The 26,563-nt window shown below is 35.0% G+C and overlaps 1 protein-coding gene across 1 annotated transcript in view; it reads left to right on the top strand.

Annotated features, from left to right (window-relative positions):
• The first annotated feature begins 264 nt into the window (after positions 1–264).
• Positions 265–26,563, top strand: part of AGY1 (Albino or Glassy Yellow 1) — a 263,590-nt gene continuing 237,291 nt past the window's right edge. Inside the window, exons 1-3 of the mRNA XM_089791085.1 lie at positions 265–650; positions 1,912–2,416; positions 15,065–15,137. Of these exons, the coding sequence (XP_089647211.1) occupies positions 1,919–2,416; positions 15,065–15,137 (571 nt within the window). The 5' untranslated portion in view covers positions 265–650; positions 1,912–1,918. The remainder of the gene's footprint in view (positions 651–1,911; positions 2,417–15,064; positions 15,138–26,563) is intronic.

Raw genomic sequence — 26,563 nt, 5'->3', positions numbered from 1 at the left:
AATAATTCAACACTTACTTTTAAAAAAAAAAATAAAAATTTTAAAAATACTTTTCCTATTGCGCCATGATTGCCACTAGCTTATATATATTTTTATATATATTACGCCGAGAGTAATCGTTCTTGAAGCACCTATTTTCATTTTCATAAATCCCAATTATGATTAAAATAACTTTGAGATTAAATGAAAATAGGCGCCTCGACAACTCTTGGCGTAATATATATAGAAGTATATATAAGCTAGTATACCCTCAACTCTATATTCATCCGTCTATGGGGCTTAATTGCCGCCGCACACTTTCAATCCACGAATCGTTTACATATCCTTTACAAATCTCTTATCCATTTTTCGAAGAACTTTTGAGCATGGCAACCTGAGCTCATTGCCATGTACATGAATTGCAGAACGCACCCAGTTCGCGGAATCTGAGTACTAATTCCCAACGGATTAAAAGCAACTTCAATGCAATTAGACCCTTAAACTTCTCCAATTCGATGTAATTCTTAGAACCAATCTTCTGCAGTTCCCCCCTCTTATTCGTTCTTGCATCATTTTGCTATTTTATCCAGTACAACTCCAATTCTTTCCAACTGCCATAATTTTTTAACGCCTACGAATAATTCTTCTTCCGCTTGCAGTTCTGCAATCTTGTAAGTGAATATTCTTCATCATTCTCTGCCGTAATTCTATTTGGTGCTTACGATATTTTCTGTTTGGAATAGCATATTACGATTTTTAGGTATAGGAGCTTGTATGCATATGCAATTTAAACCTAATAAGAACAGCTGTTCAATTTTCATTTGCCTACCAATCGTTGTTGCAGTTTTCTTTCTCTCACTTTTATTTCAGTTTGTTTAAGTGGGAAGTATTTCTTGCCAGTGTCTAAGCAGCTTTTTCTGTTGTTATCAGAAGACGTATTTCATTTCAATCTATCCACCATTGTGCACAACCAGTCACATAATTGCTGTCATAACAGAGTTCCCGAAGTCGTGAATAAAAGATTTTAAAAAAAAGGAGAATTTATCTTAAATCTAGGAACTCATCTAATCAATCTTTTAGTCTAGTACATATAGCTTGATAGTTCTAAAACTAAAGAATAATAGAAGTATGTGTTATCTTTATTTGGATGGCCAATAGAACTGACACTTATTAAATTATAACGTGATATTTTATCATTATTATTCCATTTGATGCATATTTTAATTTTTTTTTTTTCAGTACATAGTAAAACTGGGCATCCACACATTTTTGTTGCCGTGCTCCATAGGTTCGTAGGACAACGGTAACAACTTCGATTGTTTTGTCTACAAAGCATACGCTGATGCTTAGGTTTCCTAATCTACATCTTCAAACAATTTTGAGCATTAGTTCTATGTATGAAATTCTGATTGAGTTCTTGTAGATAAAATTCCTCTCCTATAATAATTGTTTTTTAGTTCTATGTATGAAATTCTGATTGAGTTCTTGTAGATAAAATTCCTCTCCTATAATAATTGTTTTTTAGGATATTGCATATATATGGTATTCGATGTAATTCATCTCATTTTTAATATTTTATAAGATCCATGCACCAGGTTACTGGATATTCCTAAGCTTCTCCCCCTTAATTTTATATCATTTTGATGCACTCATAGGTTTCCTGTTCAAATAGTCTGTAGCTATCATCATGTGTTTGCTTGAGCAATGTATTTCATGTTGTCTCAGTCTATAAAATTAGAAGATTACAGTTTTGCATATTCAAGAATTTATCCTCAAGTTACTCTTCACTGCTATTTGTAAATGTGAAATTCAAATTACGTTGTTGGACAGTTTAATGTTTCATGAAATCAATCAGCCCTGGTTTTCATGAGTAGATTCATATATATTTTTCTTTGGGACTGTGAATTCTGAATATATACTTTTTGTTCATAGTGCAAGGATGGCAGCTCAAACGGTATCAGGAGCCTTCTTGAGAGGGGAGCATGGAGCAGCACCTTGTGCTTCACATCAAATTCACATCCAAAGTTCTTCAGTTGGGCCTTGCTCAACTTCTGCGCTTCCATCCCCATTTGGTTCATCTCCTCCAGCAGTCCATTACCATGGCCTCTGTTCCCATTCACATTCACCAGGAGAATTGTGCTGCTCTTTTTCAAACAGAAAGGGGAGGATATCGAGTTGGGAGGGTGGAACTGCTCCTTCCAGGGGCTACAGACATGTTAGAGCAACTGCCGTTACGTCTTTAGGAGGTCTGCTTGGTGGATTGTTTAAAGGAAATGACATGGCGGAGACAACCAGACAGCAGTATGCTGGGGCTGTGGCTACTGTGAATGCTTTAGAAGAAAAAATGTCAATATTATCTGATGATGAATTGAGGGGCAAAACTGTAGAGTTCAAGCAACGAATAACTGAGGGAGAATCATTGGACTCGCTTCTACCGGTATGCACACGTTGAATAATTTTTTGCCTCGGCTTTTTTCATGACAATGTTAAAACAGAAGCTTTGATGTTAACAAGTCTATACAAACTCATATTCATACCAAGGGTTGACATAAATATCTAATTTTGGCACCATTTTCATTTTGTGTTTGGCTAGTAAATAAGTTCTAAGTGATTTGATTTTTCCATAATGAATATACCTGTTGTCCAGGCCAAACAGAGTTGTTCTTCTTTTGTCTATGCTCAAGACTATCCTAGTGCATAATAAAAGCCTAAAATGTATTCTTGTATAAGTTACAAGTATTAATGTGCAAATTTGGTAAACGTTGAAACTTTATGAGTATATCTGGGTAGAAGTAGTGGATGGAAGGGTTTAGTGTCAGCAGGGCCGTTAGTCTATATTTTTAACTATATGCTGACAATATTAATTGTGCTCGCATATAAGATTAGAAGTCATAATTTTTTCTTGTCCCTAATGTTGAAGTGCAAGCTTAACTTAGAAAGTCTTTTATTTATAGACCCATCTTACCAGTGCACTTGCACTTCATTTTTTAATATAAAAAATATTGAGGGTCTTGCTCTCGAATCGGGGGATGTCATCTATCATTAGCAAACTCTTACTTACAATCCTCATTTTTCAGAGTTGTGAAGATTAATTTTATCATGTGCAAGATAAGTGATTTGTACAATTGTAATTCTTTTTTGGAGATTAATTCAAGCATTTGGTGCAACCTTTTAAACTATTGCATTTCTTAGTGTGTGCATACTTTATTTGCATGTTTAGATCTTGTTTTCATGCAATTTCAACTTTCCTTTTTAAGTTAATTTCACATCAAATTGTTTCAACAAGAGCTTCTGCAGATGTGCTTGGGTCTCTTAAGTGGACATGCCAATACTTTCTTTGTCTTCAGTATTGATTTTCTTCATCCGTCCTTCACTTCTCTATGGTGGAGTTGTTCTTTGATGTTTTCCTAGAGTTGCCATTCATTGTTTAGTGATTTTGAAACCTTGTGGTTGAATCTTGTCGTATTATTTTAAGGGCAGTAAATAATAAAGGTTAGGGCTGGTTCAGAGGGTTCTTATCTATTGCTGGGTTGGGTGGGAGTTATAGGTGGCCCCTATTGTTCTATGGCAGGAGGACATAGTTGTAGTTGCTCAGGTCGGTAAACATCTTCTGAGTCAACACCCAGTTTTTGAATGAATTTTTGAGTACTTAATCTCCCAATTATAGTTTTGGCTATAATCAAATTCAGAGATGGGGATTCTATCCAGCTCATCTAACCACCCGTTACTATTCTATGGGCGAGTCAATCTTGGAAGCTGTGAAATAGTATGATAGTGTTGCCGATTAAGAAAAAGAGACACAGTAATGGTAGAGGATAATGCCCGTTCACATTTCGTGGCAGCTGAGTCTTTTTTTGCACAAAAGAACACATCTAACATTGCTATAAGTGATAAGTGCACCTGTAAGACATGAGTGGAAGGCACCGCGAGAGGAAGAATTGGGGAGCTAGTTGGTTGTCAGGTTAAGATTGGAATATAAAGAGTAGTTTGAATGAGCATAGTAATATGTTGCTTGCTGTAAGAGTAGCTTGTAACTATTTTTACCAAAAGAATAGGAAATTGAGTGCTTGTGTCTTCTAGTTAGGTTTGTCTGGGCTGAAGTCTCCAAGTAAAATATTTGTATCATATTTGTTCTGGTTACCATATTTTGTAGTTTCCATGGTTGTTTTAAAGGTGGAATTAAGGAGTGAGGAGGGCGCCCATAGAAAATGAAAAAAAAAGGTGAAATCTCAAGGTGGTATTACCAAGTAACAATAGCTCATGAATAGAACCAAGCATTTATGGACATAGCTATTTGTTCTCTTCACAAGAGGCTTGGAGTAGAGCAAGAACAGCCCTGTGAGGATGAGAAAGACAATGGAAGTTCCTGGATGAAGAGAGGCTGCATAAGGACATAGGCAAAGCTAAAGTAAAATCATTTGTTAAGCTCCCTCCAAATTTGAAATTAAGACTTTTAAAAGGCAAGGAGATGCTGAGGATGAATGGTGAGACAAATAGTGGTTCACTTAATTTATAGGAAATTAACGAGGCACAGAAAATCTCTTTGAACATCACAAAATGGGGGATCATGTTCAATCTTATCTGAAATCTATGTAGTTTCTTCAAATTAGACAAAAAGTTTAGTTTGAGTTGAGATGAATTCATTAGCTTGTTAAGGAAGAACCTTTACCATATTGTGCATAAACTGCCAAAAAGGCTAAGTGGCAGTATTTTAGACACTGTTATGGTCAAAGTGTGTAGTATTCTATGACAAAGTTTTGCAGAAAAGCTGTGCAAACAGGCTTGGGCTTGGAATATGAAAATAAGTTGACCAAATATATGTGCAGTTCATTCATTCATAAGGAGACATGTTTCTCTAATGAAATCAAAAGACCTTGATGAGATATGTGTGCAGGCATTCCACATTGACGAAGAGAAGAAGAAATGTGAGAATGAATCCTCCATCACAATCAGTCATAAAATCAGCCCAAGAAAGATCGAAATAACCCATCAAAAATCTACAATTATGGTAAGTGTAAAGTAAGAAAAATGCCACTGCTGTCCATGTTGGAAAGGATCCAAACGATCATTGCAGTTATTGTTTTAATTATAGAGAGAGTTATGCAAGATGTTGGATGTTCAAAGGGTATCAAGGGAAATGTTGAGAAGTCCTTGTCATTCCTAAAGGGAATTCTAGACATAGAGGGCCTTTTGGATTAATTCATAATATGGTTTGCACAGAGCTGTAAAGGGAAGAAGTGAGCAAGCTTTTCCAAAAAGACAAATTTAAATGCACGTGTTCATACTAGCGTACAATCTAATTTGAATTCAGTCAAGTTGTGAAGAAACATTATTTCAAAACTTATGATCATCAAGGTCAATTCTGTTAGGTTGGATGAAGAAGGATGTAGAAATGAAAATCATAATCTGAAGAGTAAAACTTGGCATCAATATCCATTATGTTGATAAAATGGAAGCAAATGTCATCTCACTAGATTCATTTAATATTGTGTTGGGAAGTCCTTACTTGATTATGAAATTTTTTGTCTTCATGGGAAAGAAAAAAAATTCAAATGGATCAAGAATCATGGATGGGGTTAGCTATATCATTAAGGCACATCAAATCAAGGTTTCATTTGTCATCTTAAGCGCGAAAGAGGAATTTTGTTTACTATATTTGAAGGATAAACAAGATGATGGACCAGAACCTTTACATAATGACTTTTCTAACAAGGGGCTGGAAGAACTGGATCAGCTACCTTGATCTTTCAAGAAGTTCTTCAAGATGTCAAAGCTTTTTCACCTAAAATGAAAGAAAGTACTTGGTTCATTTGTTGACCTAATCTTCTTTGCAAAATATTGGCTTGTACAAACAATCACTTTTGGACGGTAATGAGGCAAAGAAATAAATTAAAAGATTTAGTATAAAAAGTGGTCTTACACCTAATACATACTTCATGGGACATGAATTAGCCTGGGACAAAAAATAATATTTCTTGAAAATGCACACATATTATAGAGTCTTCAACATGATTAGATTATAACAACTGTCTTTTCCCATAGAATGACTACTCGGTTTACCAACTTCAAAATACCACATATTTTCCAAAATTGGATTTCAAATCTAAGTACCATCAAGTTCATATTATGGATAATGAAGTATATAGGGTAGCTTTGAAAACAAACAAGGTTTTAAAAAATGATTGGTTCTTCCTTTGGGTTTATGAAATGCATTGTTATGTTATTAGATTGAAAAATGATGTCTTGAGTCTATTCATAGACATACAACTTCAATAGACCACTAAATTACAAAGTTGAGTTTCATATCGAGCACCATCTTGGGTTTGAAAGTGGAATTCTCACATTAAGCACGATTGTTCTTTGTACCAGAAAGCATCTCCCTTCCAACAAAACTTATCTAAACAACTTGGATCACTCTGTAATTGTTGAATGAGACCCCTTGTAGCAACATGACTTTTCCACTCATCTTTAGCTTCCTTTACCCAATTTGCTTGTAATATTGAAATGGCACAATAGAGCTTTATCTTTTTCATCATTCTTGGATAATCCATACACCTCAATATTTTCCTTGCCTTTATGGTATATGATCCCAAAGTCATAGCCCAACATTTTTATGACCCATATTTGTTGCCTAGAAGATAATCTCTTTTCCAAAAAGTATCTTAGACCATCACGGTCTGTCTTAACTTTGAAGTGTCTTCCCATTAGATATGGTATCCATTTTTTGACTACATGAAAAATATCTAACATCTCTATCTACAATCTCCTCATAGATAAACTTGAGTTGATTCTAACCCTTCAATTGGTAATCGACAAAGGCAATGGGTTGACCCTCCTAAATAGAACTACTCCAATACCATTGCCTAAAGCAAAACAATCAACAGTAGAATTCTTGGTTAAGTCAAAAGTAGCAAGAATTAGAGTAGTGGATATAACCTCCTTCAACCTTTCAAATGCTGCATTAGCTAATTCATGTCATTGAAACAAATCCTTCGAGGTTTGAGTGGTAGATCTATACGACAATAGTTCTTGACAAATCTCCTATGACACCCAACCAAAGAAACCCCTTAATTTCTTAATGGTTATAGGAACAAGTCAATCCTTAACAGCCCTAATTGTCGTCGATAAATATTGTGTAGCCGACAGGTTGATGTTGTCGGTAGATATTGTGTAGCCGACAGATGGTAATTATTTATTATAGCCGACGGACCCCTTCGGGAAGGTTCTTCGGAATAGTATATGTACACCGTGGGAAATCATTGTAATCATCATGGGAAACATTATGTAATCTCTTGGCATATGTGAATAATAAAAGGAGTTCTGCTGTTCTTGTTCATTGTCTATGTGTGTTAATCTATTTACCCATGCGGTAAACATTTGGCGCCGCTGCCGGAAGCAGAGAAAGCAACACGGGTGGCTATCAAGGTTAGCTTGATTAAGGAGACAGTATTGTGTTAGTAGAGGCTACAGATGCAACGTGGGTTGGAGACCAGTTAGGTGTAGGCACAGGACAAATGTGAAAGTGATGTGACAGAAACAGATCTATCTTGGTGTAGTTACTCAGTTAATGTATTTTGTTTATTCGTCTCGGATATTTTGTAATTGTCGTCCGGAGATGACTTTTTCTTTTGGGGGGATGATGTCTTCAGTAAATATTGTGTAGCCGATAGGTTGATGTCATTGATAGATATTGTGTAGCCGACAGATGGTAATTATTTATCATAGCCAACGGACCCCTTCGGGAAGGTTCTTCGGAATAGTATACGTACACCGTGGGAAATCATTGTAATCATCATGGGAAGCATTATGTAATCTCTTGGCATATGCGAATAATAAAAGGAGTTTTGTTCTTGTTCACTGTCTGTGTACATTAATCTATTTACCCATGCGGTAAACACTAATTTTGTTAGTATCCGCCTTTGCTACATCATGTGAAACTACTATGTGTCACAAGTACTCTTCCTTCTTGAGACCAAAAGTGCACTTGGAGGGCTTAGCATATAGCTGGTTATCCTTAAGAGCTTAAAATACTATATCAACATGCTATAGATATTCCTCCTATGTCTTACCATAAATGAATATATCATTCAAGGAAACTAACACTAACTTCATCAAACTTTGGAATGTAGATGGTGGATTGGTAAGACCAAAAGGCATCACAAAAACACATAATGACCCTCAGGAGTCCTAAATGCTGTCTTGGGAATATCTTCTTCTTCAATCTTAATTTCGTGAGAACCTAATCTAAGATCTAACTTTGTAAAAAACATGACTCCATTTAATGTATCTAGCTAGTCATCAATGATTGGACTAGAAAACTTATCTTTGATTGTGTACATGTTGAACACTCTTTAGTCTGGTCACATGTGCCATGCATCATCCTTTTTATGTGCCATTACAATTTTGGAGGAATAAGAACTTACTGTTCCTAATGTCCCTTGAACAATCTTTTTTAATTTTACTTTTTTTGTATATATAGGTACTGTTATCACCAAAGTTTGCAGCCTCATCTGAAGTTTAACCTAAAGGCAACTTTGTGTAACATGGAAACAATCTCCAAGCTGTGGGACTTGAACTGTGAGATTGAGTCTCCGGAGAAGGCCGACTTCCTTACAATCAGGATGCACCTAACTACTGATTTGAAGGAAAAGGGAGGAGATGTAGAAAAGTAAATTGCTGAAAGGGAAAGGGGTGATGCACCTAATGGAAACGGTTACGACTCTGCCCCTATATGCTCAACACATTGATGAAAAGCCAAATACTCAACTCTTGACTCTATTTTGCCTTCTAAGAAACCAGATGAGGGTTCGGGATTGATCGAATGTTGAAGGGAGATACCTTTTACAATACAACAACCATCAACAAATCCAAACTCAACATATAATTCTAAGGAAGTAGAAAAGAAACATTCAAATGGAGGCAAGATACTTGCATGTACTAATGAATGACAAGAGAGGGTAAGAACCAGCTATCTCATTAATTGAAGGCAAGAAATACAATCACATATTACAAGGCTACTGCAAGTAGACATTATTAGAACAAAGAACACCAAAAAATGGGTTACAAGCAAATAGGCAAGAATGAGGAGAAGGATTCAAAAATAATCACGAGTTCCCCAATCTGCTAAAAACCAAAACCAGCAAAAACATATTTACAACTTATCTTTACAGATCAAGCATAACTCAAATCTAAACTATGGAGTTCAAACCCCAACCAAAGTGGAGTCAAGTTGCAGAGAGTAGCAATAAATGAATATTAGAACTAAATCTGATCATAAAATACAATTTGCTGTAGAAGTGACAGAAAGAAACCAAAATCAACGCATCTAGCCATAAGAGATCAATTCCAAACGATCTGATCATTGCATGTAATAAAGAGGCATAGAGATGCATTAATGCCATGGAACAAGGCCCAAAATGTCGGTTAGTATTAAAGAACAATTCTTGTAACGTGCCATGGCCACAGCAAATAAATTCGCGCCACTGTCAAAAAACGTGGGATGGGATAACACACAATGTTAACCGACCGCAAAAATAATAGAGTTGACCTATGTGGAATAAATCTGATACACCCTTGCTTGAGGTATGACCCTCAAGCGACTTTGTGTAACATGAAAATGACCTCCAAGTGTGGGACTTGCGCTTTGAGGTTGAATCTCCAGAGAAGGCTGGCTTCCTTACTATTAGGGTGCACCTAAACTACTGCTTTGAAGGAAAAGGGAGAAGGAGACTGAAATTAAAATGCGAAATGCACCAAGATAGAAATATGGTTATGACTCTGTCCATGTATGCACAACACATCGATGAAAAGTCCAGATACAAAAATCTTAACTCTATTCCATTTTCAAGAAACTCACATGCAGGTTTGGAACTGATCAAGTGCTAAAAGGAAAGACATCTTCATAGATTTAACAACCATCAACAGTTTGGACACAACATACAAACCTTGAAAAACTAGAAAGAAACACCCACCAAAAGGAAAGATACATGCACGATGGATGAATGACAAGAAGAGGTAAAGAAGGAAAACTATGTCATTAATGGAAGGCAAGGAATTACATAGCATAATGCTGCTGCTAAAATATAGACACAGAAGAACCTAGAAAAAGTATTTACAACTGCCTTTTAGAGAGTTCAGGCATAACTCAAATCTAACTTGAAGTTCGAACCCCAACCCAAGGTGGAGTCCAGCTGTAGAGAGCAGAAATAAATAAATATTAGAACTAAATCTGATCTTGAAATCAACTTTCTGTAATGAAGTGATAGGCAAGTCAAAACAAATGCACCCAACTGTAAGAAATCAAATCCCATGAGATTTGATCATTACAATCATTAATGAGGCATGGGGATGCATTAACATCGTGGAACAAGACCCAAAATGTTGGTTAGCATTAAAGAACAGTCCTTGTAACGTGTCATGGCCACAACAAATAAATTCGCACCGTTGTTAAAAAATTGTGGGATGGGATAACACGCAATGTTAACCCGCTGTGAAAATTACAGAGTTGACTTGTGTGGAATAAATCTGATTTGACCAGAAAAGGTGTGAACTATTGATGTAGATCTTCATTTTGGAATGAACGGCTCAGATGCTGCAAAAATCTCCTCAACAAGTGATTAAAACCCAACCGTAGATCCAAGATCTCCACCTAACCACACAGACGGTTGAGATGTACTCATAAATATCCAAGGATGCTCCAAAATCTAACGGCCATCGTATCTTCGAAAGAGACCCAAGCAATGATGCAAAAATACGACCACCGTTTGATTGAAAGCAGCCCAACACAATAAGGATCCGCCACGTGGCATGAATCTGTTGCACGACACATTTCTTGAATGTACGATTGAAGAGGCAACAACAATTTCGCGATTTTGCGGAAGCAAGAAAAGTCACTCCCCAAAATAGCGAAAATGGTTAACGTAAAATGTTAACCTCGGCAGAAAACGCGTGTTAACCCGCAACTCGGCACATGAAGGAAAATAAACCAACTCGGTCAATGAACAAATTGAACTAGCTTGGCCAATGAAGGAATCGAGCCAACTCGGCTCATGAAGAGACTGTGTTAACACAAGATGTTAACCCAACCAAAAAGCGTGTTAACCCACATCAAAGAAATCGACCCATTGAAGATTTCTCAGATCAGTTATCAATGATGGGCTGAATGGGGGGCGAAAATGGCCAACTGGTACATGTAAGCCCTAGTGTTGGGTGGGTGGCTTCCTATCACTATTTGTATGGCATGATCATAATCCCTCCTGGTGGGGAGGGGGGGAGTTGTTTAGGCATCTCTCCAAAAACCACTGAATGATGATCAATAATTTCTTGTAGATTTGTAGTCATAGGGGCATTTGATTGATAGGCTTCCAATGAACATAAGTGGGCCACAAATCCATCAACTCCTTTTTTAAGAAACTTTTGCATTTGATGATAGCTTCCCATTTGTGGGGATTCTGCATGTAACCTTGTTCCTTCCATAGTCTTGGCTTCCAATTTAAATCTCATGAATAGTTCTTTAGAGTTCATCTCAAGTGTTCCCATGGTATTAAGCTATTGTACTGCAAAACCAATATTTGCTTTACCCATGGAGATAGCATACATTGGGAAATCGAGATAATAGTCTCGCATGGATAACTTGGGAAACAAGACAATTCAGATGTGTCACCAACTTTTTATTATGACTACTACTTGAGTTTATCAAAACTGTTACTCACATCTTAAAGAACTAAACTAGTTTGAGTGTTTGTGGGGTGGTAAAACCAGCAAGTGCATGACAATAAATGATTGATTGAGAATCGTCGAATTCCTTATCACGTTCTAATTTCTTCCTCTTTTTCGTCACTCAATCCTTCAATATAGAACAACTTCTTTTCATTGCATCCATGTCCTCTACTGTATTTACTATCACAATTAAAACATAAACCTTTTTCTCTCCTCAATTTATTGTGGTATTAATTTATTGGGTTGAGGATGAGAAGCTGTTGAGAACCCTTTCTTCCTTATCTCGCTTACCCCTTGCTTTCTAGAACTTAAATATTTCTCCTCTACTTTGTGTGCTAAGACAGAAGACTGATTTGTAGATTTAACATGTGTACTTCATGTTGAATATGGTACAAAAGACTGATTTGTAGATTAAACATGTGTACTTCATGTTGAATGTGGTCTTTGAGACCTCCCAAAAATAAGTCATTCAAGTTCTTTGTAACTGTATCCACTTTCATAGATAGATTTTGAAATTTTTGAATGTAATCCTTTACAGATCACGGTTGTATAGATTTTGAAAATTTTGATAATCCTTTATAGATCCCATTTGTTGAAGTTAAGCTAGTTGTCTGAAGAAGTTGTTGGTCATACTATTGCTATATTGTGATTGTAGCTCCTCAGTAAAAACTGACCATAAGATTGTGAGGCTTTTCTTCTGTCCTTGGGTACAGAGTCATTGATTCTAAATGAATTGCTCCTTATCTAGATATAAGGATGACATAGTCACCTCTTGTCCAGTTGGTATTTGACGCATATTGAAAAATTTCTCCATTTGATTTATCCATGTTAGCAGATTGTTGCCATCGAACTTGCACATAATTCACTTTTAGTATCCAGTTATTGGATCTCAAATGAATATTAGAACTAAAATCGATATTTTCTGACCTTGATGATTCACCTTCTTTGCTTTAGACATCCTTTCTTGATCCATTCACATAAGAAGTTAACATGCTCATTATGTCAGCTAAATCGATGGCCACGTTTTGCATGTCTTCTTGTAATTAGTATATATCCCCCTTAACCAATAATATTTCTTCCTTAACCTTGCTTATTTCATCATCAGGAATCATATTCTCAATTGTTCCCTCATCCTTATTAGGAGTTTTCTTGAGTTTTCGTAGTATGGCAAAATTCTTTTTGCCACTTGTAGCAGGCCTTGTCATGATAGAGCGTAATAATTTTGCAATAAATCACACAAACGAGATAGAAATGACCTGAAACTTGTATGGTAGACACTTCAATAATCTTTTCAAAAACTCTTTAGAACTAGGAAGAAATTCACGAAGATATAAAAAGATGTGCAGTTTAGAAGATTTTTGGACAGAAACCCTAACTCTGCAATAACTCACTTAATTATGCTCTAATCGCATTAAAAACTGGACTGAAGATGACTCAAAATGGCCTCAGAAAACCCTTTAAAAATTAGGAAAAAAACCACTCAAATTTGAAAGATATGCGATTTCCAAAATGACCTCCAAATTGATGAAAAAGCCTTGCCTTCACAGTGCCAAGATCAAGCTTTGATACCACTTCTCATGAATTAAATTGCAAAATAGAAGACAATATGAAATATGCTGCAAATTCTTGATCATAATATGTCAGTTCGATGGGGCCACCTTCTAATCCACTTTGATGGGGATGCTTCCAATAATCTTTAATAAAAACTCTATACTTAGTATGATAAAATAGGACTCACTACCTCCTATATATACCCTCTTTATGCGTACTATATAACCAAAGCCAACCTATATATAATTATATTGGCCTATGGCTGACCTAACTAACTAAATAACAATGTAATTATGATAATATGACTCAATTAGAGGTTAAGGTAACCACGAGCTGATTACACATTACCATATGTATACTCTAGGATTAAGGGCATAGCAAGGTCAGGCCTTTGTTTTTTGTTTAGTGAATGAATGTATCTAAGCTGATGTGAAGCCTAGGATGCAAAAGCTTGTGTTGAGGTCATTGATCTTGTGTAAGTGATTTTGAAAATTAAATTAAGTAATTGTTCATTAAATTATTAGGTTTGGTATTTCTACAGCAATTTCGTTTTTGGAATCATTTGATGTCCGTCCATTTAATCTCATCTGGAGGATATCGATATTTGATTTAGCCAATAGTTTGTTAGTGTTTTTCTATTGAATTCATACACTGGTTTCAGCTTTAGTGAATAGGAAGTTGAGTTCATCTTTCGTGCTCAAAAAGTTTACCCCTATTAAATTGGAAAATCTCACTATGGGTTTTTTCTATTAAGAGTCTAGTGCTTGCATCTAGGGTAAAAACATATTTAGTAATTTACATTTGATCATGAAATATTATATAGTGTGCATACATGTGAATTCCATTGGTTTGAAGTTTACTTAGATTACAATTTGAAACAGTTTAATTCTATGTGCAGTTCCATTTCGCATTCTCTGGAAACAAACAACTTAAACTGCTAACAATATCCTTTTGGAAGGTTCAAGTGTCGTCTTTTAGTGTGGACTCAAGTTCACAAGTATGTGGTTTTGAGTTCAAATAATAATATGCACCTTATTTGCCTTACTCCTGCTGGTACAGTACAAAGTCCTTAAAAAGGAGTTCCTTATCAAAGGCCTCAGTTTGTTCTTTTGGTTTGAATTCAAGTTCACAACTATTGAGTTCTATCAAATAGAATATTCCTATATAATTTTGATGCGCTTGATTAATAAAGCTTCTAATATATGGAATTCTGATTTGGAATGGAAGAACCCGGTGCTAAGCTCTTGTCAACAACTTCCTCTTTTCCCTACAAAAATAGATCTTGAACATAGCAAGAACATCATTGTCAAACTTATCTATCAGCCATCTCCATTATAGCTGGGAAGACGTCCATAGGAAAGATGCCTAAATTTGAATGATCTGACTCAGTTTGATAGTCTTTTAAATGATAATAAATTCATTCTTTTCTGCCCTAGTTATCATTTCCAAGGCTTGTATCAAATATATCCAGGCAATGGATTGTGCCATTCTATTGATTAAGATGTTTATGTGGTCTTGTTTCTTGGTCCTTTGAGGAACTGACTTCAGGAAGCCATGTTTAATTTTTCTTTAAGGTCCTATTTTTTAAATGTCCACAATTGATAGCTCCGAGATTCTCTATAAATGGATAATCTTATGCTGTTACTGAATAGTAAATCCATCTATATTGCATAACTAGGAGTCTGCAACATTTGTTCAATTGGTATATTAAATGTCTACACAATGTGTTATTGCATGTTCTTTGATTCTACTAAACATAAAATCTAGTCTGCTCTCAAATTTTGCTTAAGTGTCAATTCGGATACTTTGGTAACAGGAAGCATTTGCAGTTGTTCGGGAAGCTTCTAAAAGAGTGTTGGGCCTTCGACCATTTGATGTGCAGCTGATAGGTACATTGCTTTAATTCGGAAATGTACCTAAATTCTCATATAATAGAAACAATTGAATTGATGAAAAATTTGTAAGTATTGCAAAAGTATTTAGGTTGTTATGCCATAAATTTGCAACGAGGATTGTGATAGCTGATAAGAATAGGCCTGTGTCTGCATTACTGTTGGAATGATTCTGTAAGCTTCTTTTGATACTAATGCCATTTTGAGATTTCTGGACCAAACTAAAACCTAAATTTTATATTCAATCATTCTCTGGATTGTTTATTGAACCTAGAGCTCTATAGCTTGATAAATGGCAAAGTCTTGTGTATTCGATCTAGGATCCATAATGCCATGGGGTTAGGCCATACACACCCATTATAAGCACTGCATAAAAGTGAATGGGAAAAGATTCCTCTTATTGGTTCTAAAGGAGGGTCTTATACACCAGATTAATGTTTTTCTTTGTAGTAACCTAAAAAATTACCTCAGTTTGACCTCTCACATTTGTATGATCCCACTCTTATGTGAAGTTAGCAATTTAGGTCAGAGAACTATATTTCCTCTAAGATCTTTTCTAGATACAATTTTAGTGTGGCATATGTATACATTCCATTGCTATCTGAAACTAAGCAGTAATGCAGACATCCTTCATTGACATTGGAGCTTCTTCATTAGGGGGGAGTTGGGGGCATCCTCTCTCTCTCTCTCTCTCTCTCTCTCTCTCTCTCTCATTCCTTTCTATGGGGGCATACTTGATTGCATGCGTGATGGATGTACTCCTTGGGGCCTATGATTGAGTCTTGCATGCATCATCTTGTTTGTTTCTTCTCTCTTTTGGAGGGGAGTTTTTCTCTCTTATGGTTTTCTCTTTTCTCCACTTGTGAAAGAGTTCAGTTCAATCACATTGTACATGGGTACCTAAAATGGTTGAGCAGCTAGAACTAATTTTGTGTCTTTGCTCATTTTGCACAATAATCTTCTTCCTAATCTGCACTAAAGGGGGCGTGTTGGAGTAAAGGAATTTCCATTTACTCATGCTATATTTTACTTGGGCATATTTATTGGTTTTTCATTAGTTTTTAGTCAGTTGATTGTTGGTTATATACTGGCTCTCAGTTCTTGCTTTTATGAGCAAGGCAGATTACATTATTTCAGCATCTCAATACATTTTTCATCTTTGTGGTGGAATATTTCTCTCAGTGAAGGTAATTTTGCAGGTTGTGATTTTGGCAATGGAGTTTTACTCCAACAGTTATCAGCAGTCTCTACCATAAGGATTTACATTTTAATCTGTAAAAATGTTCTATAATTAGTGTCCTCGTAGTAGGTGCACTGCTAGTCGTTTTAGACCAATCTATCTTGTAAACTGTGGTTTGCAGTATTGTTAGTTGATCTTGTCCTGGAATTCTGGGCTTGTGGTTCAATTAATTTTTGATTTATAATAAAAAATTTCTTTCTAGCTCATGGCATGAAATTTCTTAGGATATGTGGCTGCGAGATTGATTGTTGGCATTTTACCTTGGGCTGTAATCAGTTAAATATGAATAAATTTAAGGCCAGTTGCCAATTTAATGGTATTTTGTTAACTTTTAACTAGAAAGAAAAACTGGAAAACATATAATAAAAATAAAATGAAAGACTGCATGCAGTCTAATCTATTGCATATCATGCAACTTTAAAGAAAAAAAACTTAGAAAGCCAAATTTCAAATCTGAAAAATATTTACTGAAATTGATTAAAAGAAAGCCATAAAAATACAATTTAAAATAAATAGAATTCAAACTAATAAGGAAAATAGATCCTTCTTTACACTTATAAACCTTTATTTATATTTCTTATTGCTCCCTTTAGAATACATCACTGAGAGGGCAGTTCTAAAAACATAGCGAAATATTTTTCATAGCAATATAAGTTGACCTTGTGTTAAAGTTGTAGCTTCAGTCAGATAAATTTGATCTGAGATACATTGTTGTAATTGGTAAATCATCATTTTCTATATATACGTATTCATGTAATAATAATATATATTATTATATAATATATATATATATATATTATGTTATATATAATACACATATATTATATTATATATAATACATATATATATATATATATATATATATATATATATATATATATATATATATATATATATATATATATATATATGCATATTAATATATATAGATATATATTTGTTGTTGGTTAACAGTTTGTCCTCCTATTTGATTTTATAACCTGACTCTTTGATTCCCAATGTTTTGGAGAGACAAAAGGATGTTTACCAACAAATGGGTTAGTGTATTTATTCTATCACTGCCCTTTGAATTGTTAGGTACAACTCACTATGATTTGCTAGGTACAGCTCCCTATGATTTGCAATGATATGCAATGAATATGTTTTTATGAGATCAGAAGTTTTGACATTATAAGCTCTTAACCTTAGAGTAGTAAAGGATAGCCAAATTGTTTGTAGGCACAAACAATTCAAGCAAGATGGATTTGAATAACCCATCACACCCAATGGAATGACTGCAATAGATTATCTTGACCTTGACCTTCACCTTAGCTTCAGTAGAAAGCTCTTAACCTTAGAGTAGTAAAGGATAGCCAAATTGTTTGTAGGCACAAACAATTCAAGCAAGATGGATTTGAATAACCCATCACACCCAATGGAATGACTGCAGTAGATTATCTTGAGATTTCTAACCCTTACTTATATTCTAAATGCAGATTAATCATCTAAATGCAGAAGAGAAATGAAGAGATATGCACATGAGGGAAAATGGAATTGCTTTCACTATCAACCGTGAATGAAATAGAATCCAACCAATAACTAATAGATTCATACACATTTATCTTTCATTTCCGAATGAAACTATCTAACATGATATGAAATTAACAAGAGAAGAAACAAAACCATATATGAAGAAAGTAAATGGAATCACCTTCACTGTAATTACCAAAATGAAATGGAATCCATATGATTATCACAAAATCACATATGATTGTCTTTCAACTCTTAATGTAGAACTAATCTATGCATAGGCAACAAAACATGACAAACAAATAGGGTAAATGGAATTACAGAGCAATTCACCATCAAGTTTGCCGACCTTTGTATTGTCAAATGAAATTACATTTATAGTTTGCTGTTACCCTTCAGTTTAGCATAGCAACAATCACAAAATAGAAAAGAGAATAAAATATGAAATTATGAACATGTGGCCTCTTTTCCACCGATGCTTATGGATCCATAGTACTTTTGAAAACACCCAATGACTGTCTAGCTTCATGCAATCTCAGGAATCTTGTAGAAAATCGTTATTTTCTTCATATTTAGTTGTTTCATGCCAAGTCTGTATTATTCATATTCCAACGGTCACTGCAGTTTTGAATTTGACCATCGATCTTAAACCAATGGTCGCGATTAAAACATTGTAACCCTTCCTTTATAACTTCCTTTGTGGGTCCCTCCGTGTACACGTGTTGAATTATCATTAGGTCGCTATGAATAACAGTCAAGCAACTTTACATAGCGAGATAGCGATGAATGTAGATCTTTTTACGAACTAACAGTGGCAATAATACGATGTTAACCCTTTTATTTTGCAATGCGGGTCCACTTTCCAACTATGCATGTCGTGGTAGATAGGTGGCCCCATTCCATTGCTTGGAGAACTTGACGTTAACCTTTTCGGTAGGTCGTAACTTAGCATGCCTTTATTTCATTAACCGCGGCGACTCGGTGACAATTGTTCATTAACCATGATCACGATTTTGCGACGTTAAACTTAACTGCCTTTTCTTAACCTGCGATGCGATTTTCGTGTTTTCACTCTATCGCAACTTTGACCATGAGTTACCTTAACTTGATCGCAATAGTGTGATGGTTTCCTTTCGCTCAGTCGCGACCTTAACCTAGGGTTTGCGTTAATCATCAGCAACCATGCAATAACCATAGATTTTGAGGATCAGACAGTTAAGATTCAGAAATTCCTTAACTATCCTTTTTGTTTTGCATTGAGGGTCCATCTATTATACGTGTCACATCGTCGTTACGTCGCTTGAGTTATTCTTCGTGCAACTGTTTATAACAACGTAGTGACAAGCGTAGATCTATTTTCGATCTGACAGTCAACGAGATGCATCATCGAATGCTTATATTTCCATCATTAAAACATCATCCGTTGATCTGGTCTTTATCGACAATCTGGATTTGGTCTTCTAAACTATTTGACTTGTCAATTGGCCAATGGTGTGCATTCTTTCATTTATTTGAATTTTCTCCACCACGTAGCTTATTATGATTGCATCTGAACTATTCATGTACTGAATCGACAACGCATATTTGCTCATCTTCATATTTTGACTCTAGGAGGGTTTTGAATGTTTTCTTCTGTATGAACTGCTTCTTTTGCTCATTGATATTGCTCATCCACAATGTCTTTCATGGAAACCATAACTTAACATTGAATCTTTGTCTTTATTACGGTTAGTAACATATCAAAAGAAGATCCAAACCTTCTTCTTATCGAGATGATACATAAAAACCTCCCAAACCCTAATCACCTAGCTTTGGACTGATGCATTGCTCATATAATTCTCCGCATTAGGTTAGCTCAAAGGAGTGATGAGAAGAAAGACCATCCTATGGGCAATCTAGACTCAAACTTAAGACATTGGCACTTGATGCAAAGCCCTAAAGCAAAAAGATATGAATTGAAACTTGGGCAACAATATTATACAGATGATATATTATGAAATATATATATCAATTAAATGATGATTAAACCTTGGAGACATGTCTCCTCCTCTCATAGGATGAGACATGTCTCCTCCTCTCATATTTATATGAGATCCAAATTTGCATTTGGAAAATATCAATTACAATGGCCATATTATTACATTTGCAGAAAAGATCCATGTTACTCAACATGGTATCAGAGGCAGTTTGTAAATGTAGAAAAGAAGATGAAACACAAAGCTTTTGCATACATTTGACTTGCCTGTCACAAAGTATAGTTGAAGATATTGATTCCATTAGGCTTACAGCTATATACAGAAAATGCATTCATTCAACATCCACTCATATGTTCTTTTGCATCCTACAGAACACAATGGTAGAAAATACCAAATGAATTGCAGATCTTGAACAAGTTTTATCATGGTTTATGCACAAATACATTTGTTGAAAAGTCTTTATAAGCCTCTCGGCAATGTGACTGGCAGATACTGAGATGTGAAAGCATGAACATAGTGTATAGGGTGTATCGGAGATCAGAGAAAGTATGTGAACTGCTCGTCAAAATGTCTTAGACAGATTCATTTTTTTTTGTCATTGAGTGTATTCAATGTCTCACTAAAAGAAACGTGCACCATGAACAAGGTCGGCAAAATATGTTGCAGTGTTTCCAGGGGGTGTTAATTCACACACAAATGCCATGATAGATATACATGTGAAAGAAAATCGAGGGAAATAAACATTGGTGAACTACACAAGGAAGTGGTAGAAAGGACCATACAATATGTGGAACATAATTGACGTGGAGGATGTACGCTTGAGCAGATGGTCATCTTCTGATTGAAAACAACAAAGACAACAACAAACAAACTCCTAACCAGTGACGTGGAGATTCCAAGATCATAACAGCTCAGTGGCCCTCCCTTGCTGATTCAAGTACAGTATAGACAAATTGGAAAGGATTTCGAACAGGAGATTGGACGAGGAAGTTACCTCTAGAGTTAGGGGAGAGTTTAATGAATAGGTGATATTTTCAATATGATGGATTCTTGAGATCTCGCTATAGTTTACTCCAAGTTAGGTACAAAATCATGGAACCTCATATCGAATAGAATATGCAAGTGCCAATGATACATTCCATCTATAGGACATTTATTCATTACTCTCATATAAGTCAACAAAAGAAGATTACAATAATTAGAGAATAAATTAGGGAAAAGATAGTGGTGCTTTCATCAAAGTTTATTGTCATGTGCAACTCCCAAATTAGACAAAAGCATATTACAACGATGTGAAAAACAACAATAGTGAAAGTCAACATCCCCTCAATCAATGTGATCAAAAGATGTAACACAAGGCACAAAGGTGACTAAAATATGAGGTAATTTTAAGTGGTCAACAAAGTGGTAGAATTATTATTCAAAAATGGGTGGTACCTTTGTCCCTTTAATGTTGTGGACAAATGATATTTTACCGAAGACTCATCACTTTACTTCCTTAAAGTGGCATAGATGGCAATTGACCCCTCAATCAGTTTTAATCTGACTCAAGCATATTTATCTTAAACAAGAGATGTCTGCTTGATCACATGCCACGCGAGTAAAAGAGGAATCCCCCAAAAAATGGAATGGTGGAATCAAACCTGACACGTTGGCAGATATAAGGTGCCTAGGGTGATGCAACATCAAGCACTGAGCCCATGAATAAAAGGTTTGTTAAATGAAATGAATATCCCTTGAATGTGGAATGAGGCATGACTTGGAATAAGGGTAATCGGACCCGGACCCTAAGAAAGTAAGTGCCTTTAGAACATAGTCTACGAAGGATTGGCATAAGGCATTCAATGGCTCCAATGAAATTCACAGAACCTTAGCGACAATCACGGTGTTGCTCACATAACTAGTGACCTCCAATAAACGTAGATGTGGCATTACTGGCTTGTGTGGTAGTGTTGGTTGAGAAGATGACCAGTTGGTGAAAATTCTAGTGTTGAGAGTTGTATATTGGTCGCGTGGCCTTATGTTAATTAAAAAAAAAGGAGTGTGCAATATAAAAGGGTGGCGGCGTTTGGGCATAACCCAAATATCTCAAGTAATAAGGTATGCCTTATAGGTAATGTCCATTTATATTCTTTTTTGTTTGATAAATATTATATGAAATATTATAATTGAAAATATATAATGAATTATATATAATTGCATTTGAAATGACATATAATGATTTGATATAATATTTGTTAAATATAAAGAGATTTACTATGGGAGTATAAAAGGTAAGATTGAGTATTATGTTATCTTACTTCTATTATTGAAAATATAAGATTAAAATACATATAAAAGATGGAATATATACATATATGTTCAAAGTATATATTAGATATTTCTCTATATTACATTGGAATGATCTTATATCGTGTTGCAAAATTATCCTTGAGTATTATGTTAGTCTAATTCATTATGTATGATAAGAGCTATGTGCCTTGATCTTTTCCTCTGAGAATGTTATTGCAAGAAGAGGGAGATCGAGATGAAGAGGGAGCTTGACATTTTATTAGAGGCAACTTTAAAAGAGAGGGAGCATATAGAGGATATGATTTAGTCAACCTTGGGTGGTCTTGATCATATTACTTTAGAGGGAGTAAACTACGTTGTGATAGATTCACTAACGATATAAATTTGGAATAAACAGATTGCAAGATGTGCGTAATAGAGGTTTAATCAAAAGATCAAACAAATACCTTTGCATGAACAAAAGAAATTTGAGTTGTTGTGAGATGTTAATGAAGCTTTTAAGAATTCATTTGAACCATCTACGAGTCTCTCTTTGATGAATGAAACTCGATGTATGAGTTGTAGATTCATTTATGTGGCACAATCATACTCAATCAAGATATTGGCATATTGTGGACAAGTTTGAGAAAATGGAAGGGCAATGTTTGCTTCTATTGTTAAGCTAAATGAAAGTTTGGGCCTTCAATGGACAAAAATAGCAAGCTGGAACTTAGAAAGGAGTTGTCATATTTGATGCAAAATTGTTCAACAATATAAGAATAAGTGAAAATTTTACATTATGGGGGGAATAATAGTCAATGTTCTTGTTGTCCTGCATTTTGTCACCACAAAATATTGGTAACAGCACGAAACTTTTTCAAGCTAGTTTCGTGTTTCTCTAAATTTGAATTTGATATTCAATTGCTTAATGTTGACCGATTTATCCATTTCAATTCGAATATCAAGTTGTTTTACTGAAGGCCTTCGTCAAGTCGTTTTCGTTTTGCTTTCTATCAAAGCCTTTGCTTGATCTTTGAAGCCTTCACAGTCCGTTCTTTTCTTTTGAGTTTGTGTTTGCTTGTTTTTGGTCCTTTGAATTTGCTCATGTTATGCCTTTCGATCTTCTCTTCGATTCGGTCTAACCTAGAGGTCAATCGGAGTTGTCAGTCAAGAGATATGGTCATTTTAGTGCCTCAAAAGTGAACATTTTAGGTGCAACAACATGAATTAAAAAAATGATGTTATATTTTCATTTTGACATTCACTTTTTGAAAATATAACATTTTATTCACTTTTTGTTATGTTTTAAAGTTACTTTTCATTTAAATTTATAACTTAAAGTGACTATAGTGCACTTTATGTTATAATTTTAAGTTGAGTTACTTTTTAATTTTTCACTTAAAGTGACTATAGAACTATATAGTTATTTTTTAAATTTTTGATTTTTAAATCAAATACTTATATAAATGTCACTTTAACTTAATGTTTATGACTTATATTGATTAATATAATGCATAAATGTTATTTTTGATCCATATTGTTGACATTTTTATAAAAATAAGTGAAATGCATAACTTAAAAGCCTAAAAGTGGACATTTTATGTGCATATGCATGTAAAAAACTATGAAAAGTGGAAACTTTTCATGCTAATGCATATGAAAACTCATTTTGAGGACCTTTTTCAAGTAATTACATCAAAAGCTTGTAAAAGTGGACCTTTTTGATGCAATGACATGAAAAGTTGAGTTTTCATGCTTGTGCATGAAAAATGTGAGATATTTTTATAAAATATGTAAGTGACTTCAAAAAGTGAGATTTTGGAGATTTGCACATTTTAAAATATGTAATGCGCTTCAAAAAGTGAGATTATATCTCAAGACATAGTTTAAAACATGCATTGGACTCAAAAAGGTCCTATTTTGCCTTCTTACATGTTTTAAAATATGTAATGAACATAAAAATGTCCTATTATGTGAAGAAAACATGTTCTTGCTCCAAAAACTTCCTATTTTGATCATAACTTTTGATTTTTTCCATGGATTTGAATGAAATCAGTTGCATTCATCATGTTTTGGAGAGGTGATCATTTTGCCCTCATCAAAAATCAAGTTATTGCACTCAAAAACGTGTTTGAAACTCTTAATCTATGGCACGTTTTTTGCATAAAACTCCATAAATTTGCCAAGTTTGATCACGTTTTTGCATGAGATCAAGTCGTTTTTACCTCATTAGGTGATTACATTGGTTGAGGATCATTATTTTGGTGTTAAATCATCAAAATGTTTTACTTTGAAGATCACTTTTTTTGCTTGTTTTGGAAAAAACGGCTCAAGAACATGCAATCTTTAAAACGTTGCAAGGAGGAGCTAATCTAGGGCACGTTTTGGCATTTTGCTAAATAATCTCCTTGTTTGCTGCCCTTCATCATTCGGATTTTGGAGATTTGAAAAGTTCTCATCATTTTTTGAAGAAAAATTCAAACAAAGAGCATCTTTTCCTTCATTTTTGGCACATATTCATCATTATGAGCACAAGAAATGTCCTCGCCTTCCAAATCCAAGGGCAAGATGAAATACCAATATGACAAAAAATTGGCTCATGCAGTTCCTTCTTCAGTTACATTTGTTCTGGATAACATACTAGACACCAAGATTGGTCACGTAAATGTAGCCGATTGTTTACAAATGATTGAAGCTCCAGCTACCATGAGATGAAACGTATTAAAAGAAGCAACATCCATTTGGTTTCTACATTTCCCATGGCGGCCATAGAACCTGATTTTGTCTATGGATGTGCTCGACGCTTTACTCCTAAGACAAGGAATATCAAAGACGCTGACGGCAAGGTTATTATTAGCCTTGACCCTGAAGTGATTGAACAAGTCTTCAAAGTTCCTCATAAATCGGAATGTGCTGATTTGACCAAAGATTCCTCATTGGCTTGTTGGAATTAACAAAAAAGCAACTATCAGAAGTATGCCAACCTTTACTGGTTAGACAACAAAAGAAGTAATTTTTCCAGGTGGCCAAAGACTCTTCATCGGTCCAATTTTAAATAGGAATACAAGGATCTCATCATCCTTCTTAGCAGAATCTGTGGTCTTAAGGATTCTTCCAACTTTGAGCCATGGATGTACAAATTTATGTTTCAAATCATAGAGAATAAATAACACATCTTTTGGGGAGAGCTTATCAGTACTACACTCTGTCAGCAGATATTCAATGTAGGAACATCAGTACCTTTTTACATGAATTCATATTTAGTTTACATTGCTGCTGCTATGGGGTCTTTTTCAGGTCTTTCCACCAAAGGTGATCATCTTCAAGTACCTGTTTGGGAATACTATGACCAAATTACTTTGGCTAATAGTATATATCATTACAGAAGAGTCCAAGATGCTTTCTTTGGACATTATAGGTGTCTGTTCGACAAACAGTTGTGTATCAAAAGAGTATCTGATGCAGCATGGGAAAAGGTAAACCAGTACGGCTACATTTTTCTTCAATTTTCCACTTTTACATACTTGAGAGTTGGATATTTCAAAGAAGAGTCGTATACTTACCTAGGTATGCTATAGATTGAATTATTCTAATGGAGTTAGCAAGACAACTCATGGACGTGCAAAATGATTAGCATGCGTCACATAGGCCTAGATTTGGCATCACCTCGGCTAGGCCTTTATCTATTGGCAATTATTCAATTGTTTCTGTGCCTAAAGCGAAGAATATGGAAGCAGAGTTGCAATTGATTACATCGAAGAGGTTCAAGGCTAGATTTGACTTTGATTATCGAGAGATGAACTCTCAGATAAAGAGGGCTTATACTCATGTTCATCACATTGAAGACATTTGGATTGACATGAGAATAGAGCTTGATATTATGAAGATGGATTATTGCAGGTTAACCTTGCAACAAATAATCGATCTTAATATGTTGGAAATCCCTCCAGATTTCCAAGTTGAAGATGATGGCGACATCCTTGATTTGGAATTTCATCAAGCCGGTTTTGATAAAATGTGTCCTTTTCCTATTCAATGGCAACAAAAAAAAGGTACATCTATTATGGACAGGTTTCAATCCATCTTAGCAAACACTAACAAGTGGTTGAAAAGTAAAGGCCTAAAAAGAGCAAATCCTAAAATGGGTCTGGATTGTGGAAGCTTTGGTCCTCCTGGCAGAAAGTCACAACTGGAAATTATAGGGAAAGATGGTGCTTCATCTTCAAATGTCAAGAATACTCTCAAAATCAAATTAAAGGGCGGAAAAGGGACTAAATCATCCCAAGTTCCTGAACTAATTCAAGAATCAAAAGAAGAATTGGAAACAAAATCTGAGAAAGAAGATGAAGATGAAGAAGGAGAAATAAGAATCATATCTCCCCCCAAGCCTGCACAAGCTTGCACATCTTCTCCACATGAAGAACCCT

Source organism: Cupressus sempervirens, chromosome 1 (genome assembly GCF_028749045.1).
Source record: "Cupressus sempervirens isolate cs-2001-9-10 chromosome 1, ASM2874904v1, whole genome shotgun sequence".
NCBI classification, from domain to species: domain Eukaryota; kingdom Viridiplantae; phylum Streptophyta; class Pinopsida; order Cupressales; family Cupressaceae; genus Cupressus; species Cupressus sempervirens.
The sequence above is the reverse complement of the archived record's forward strand: the minus strand, read 5'-3'. Positions and strand labels throughout refer to the sequence as shown.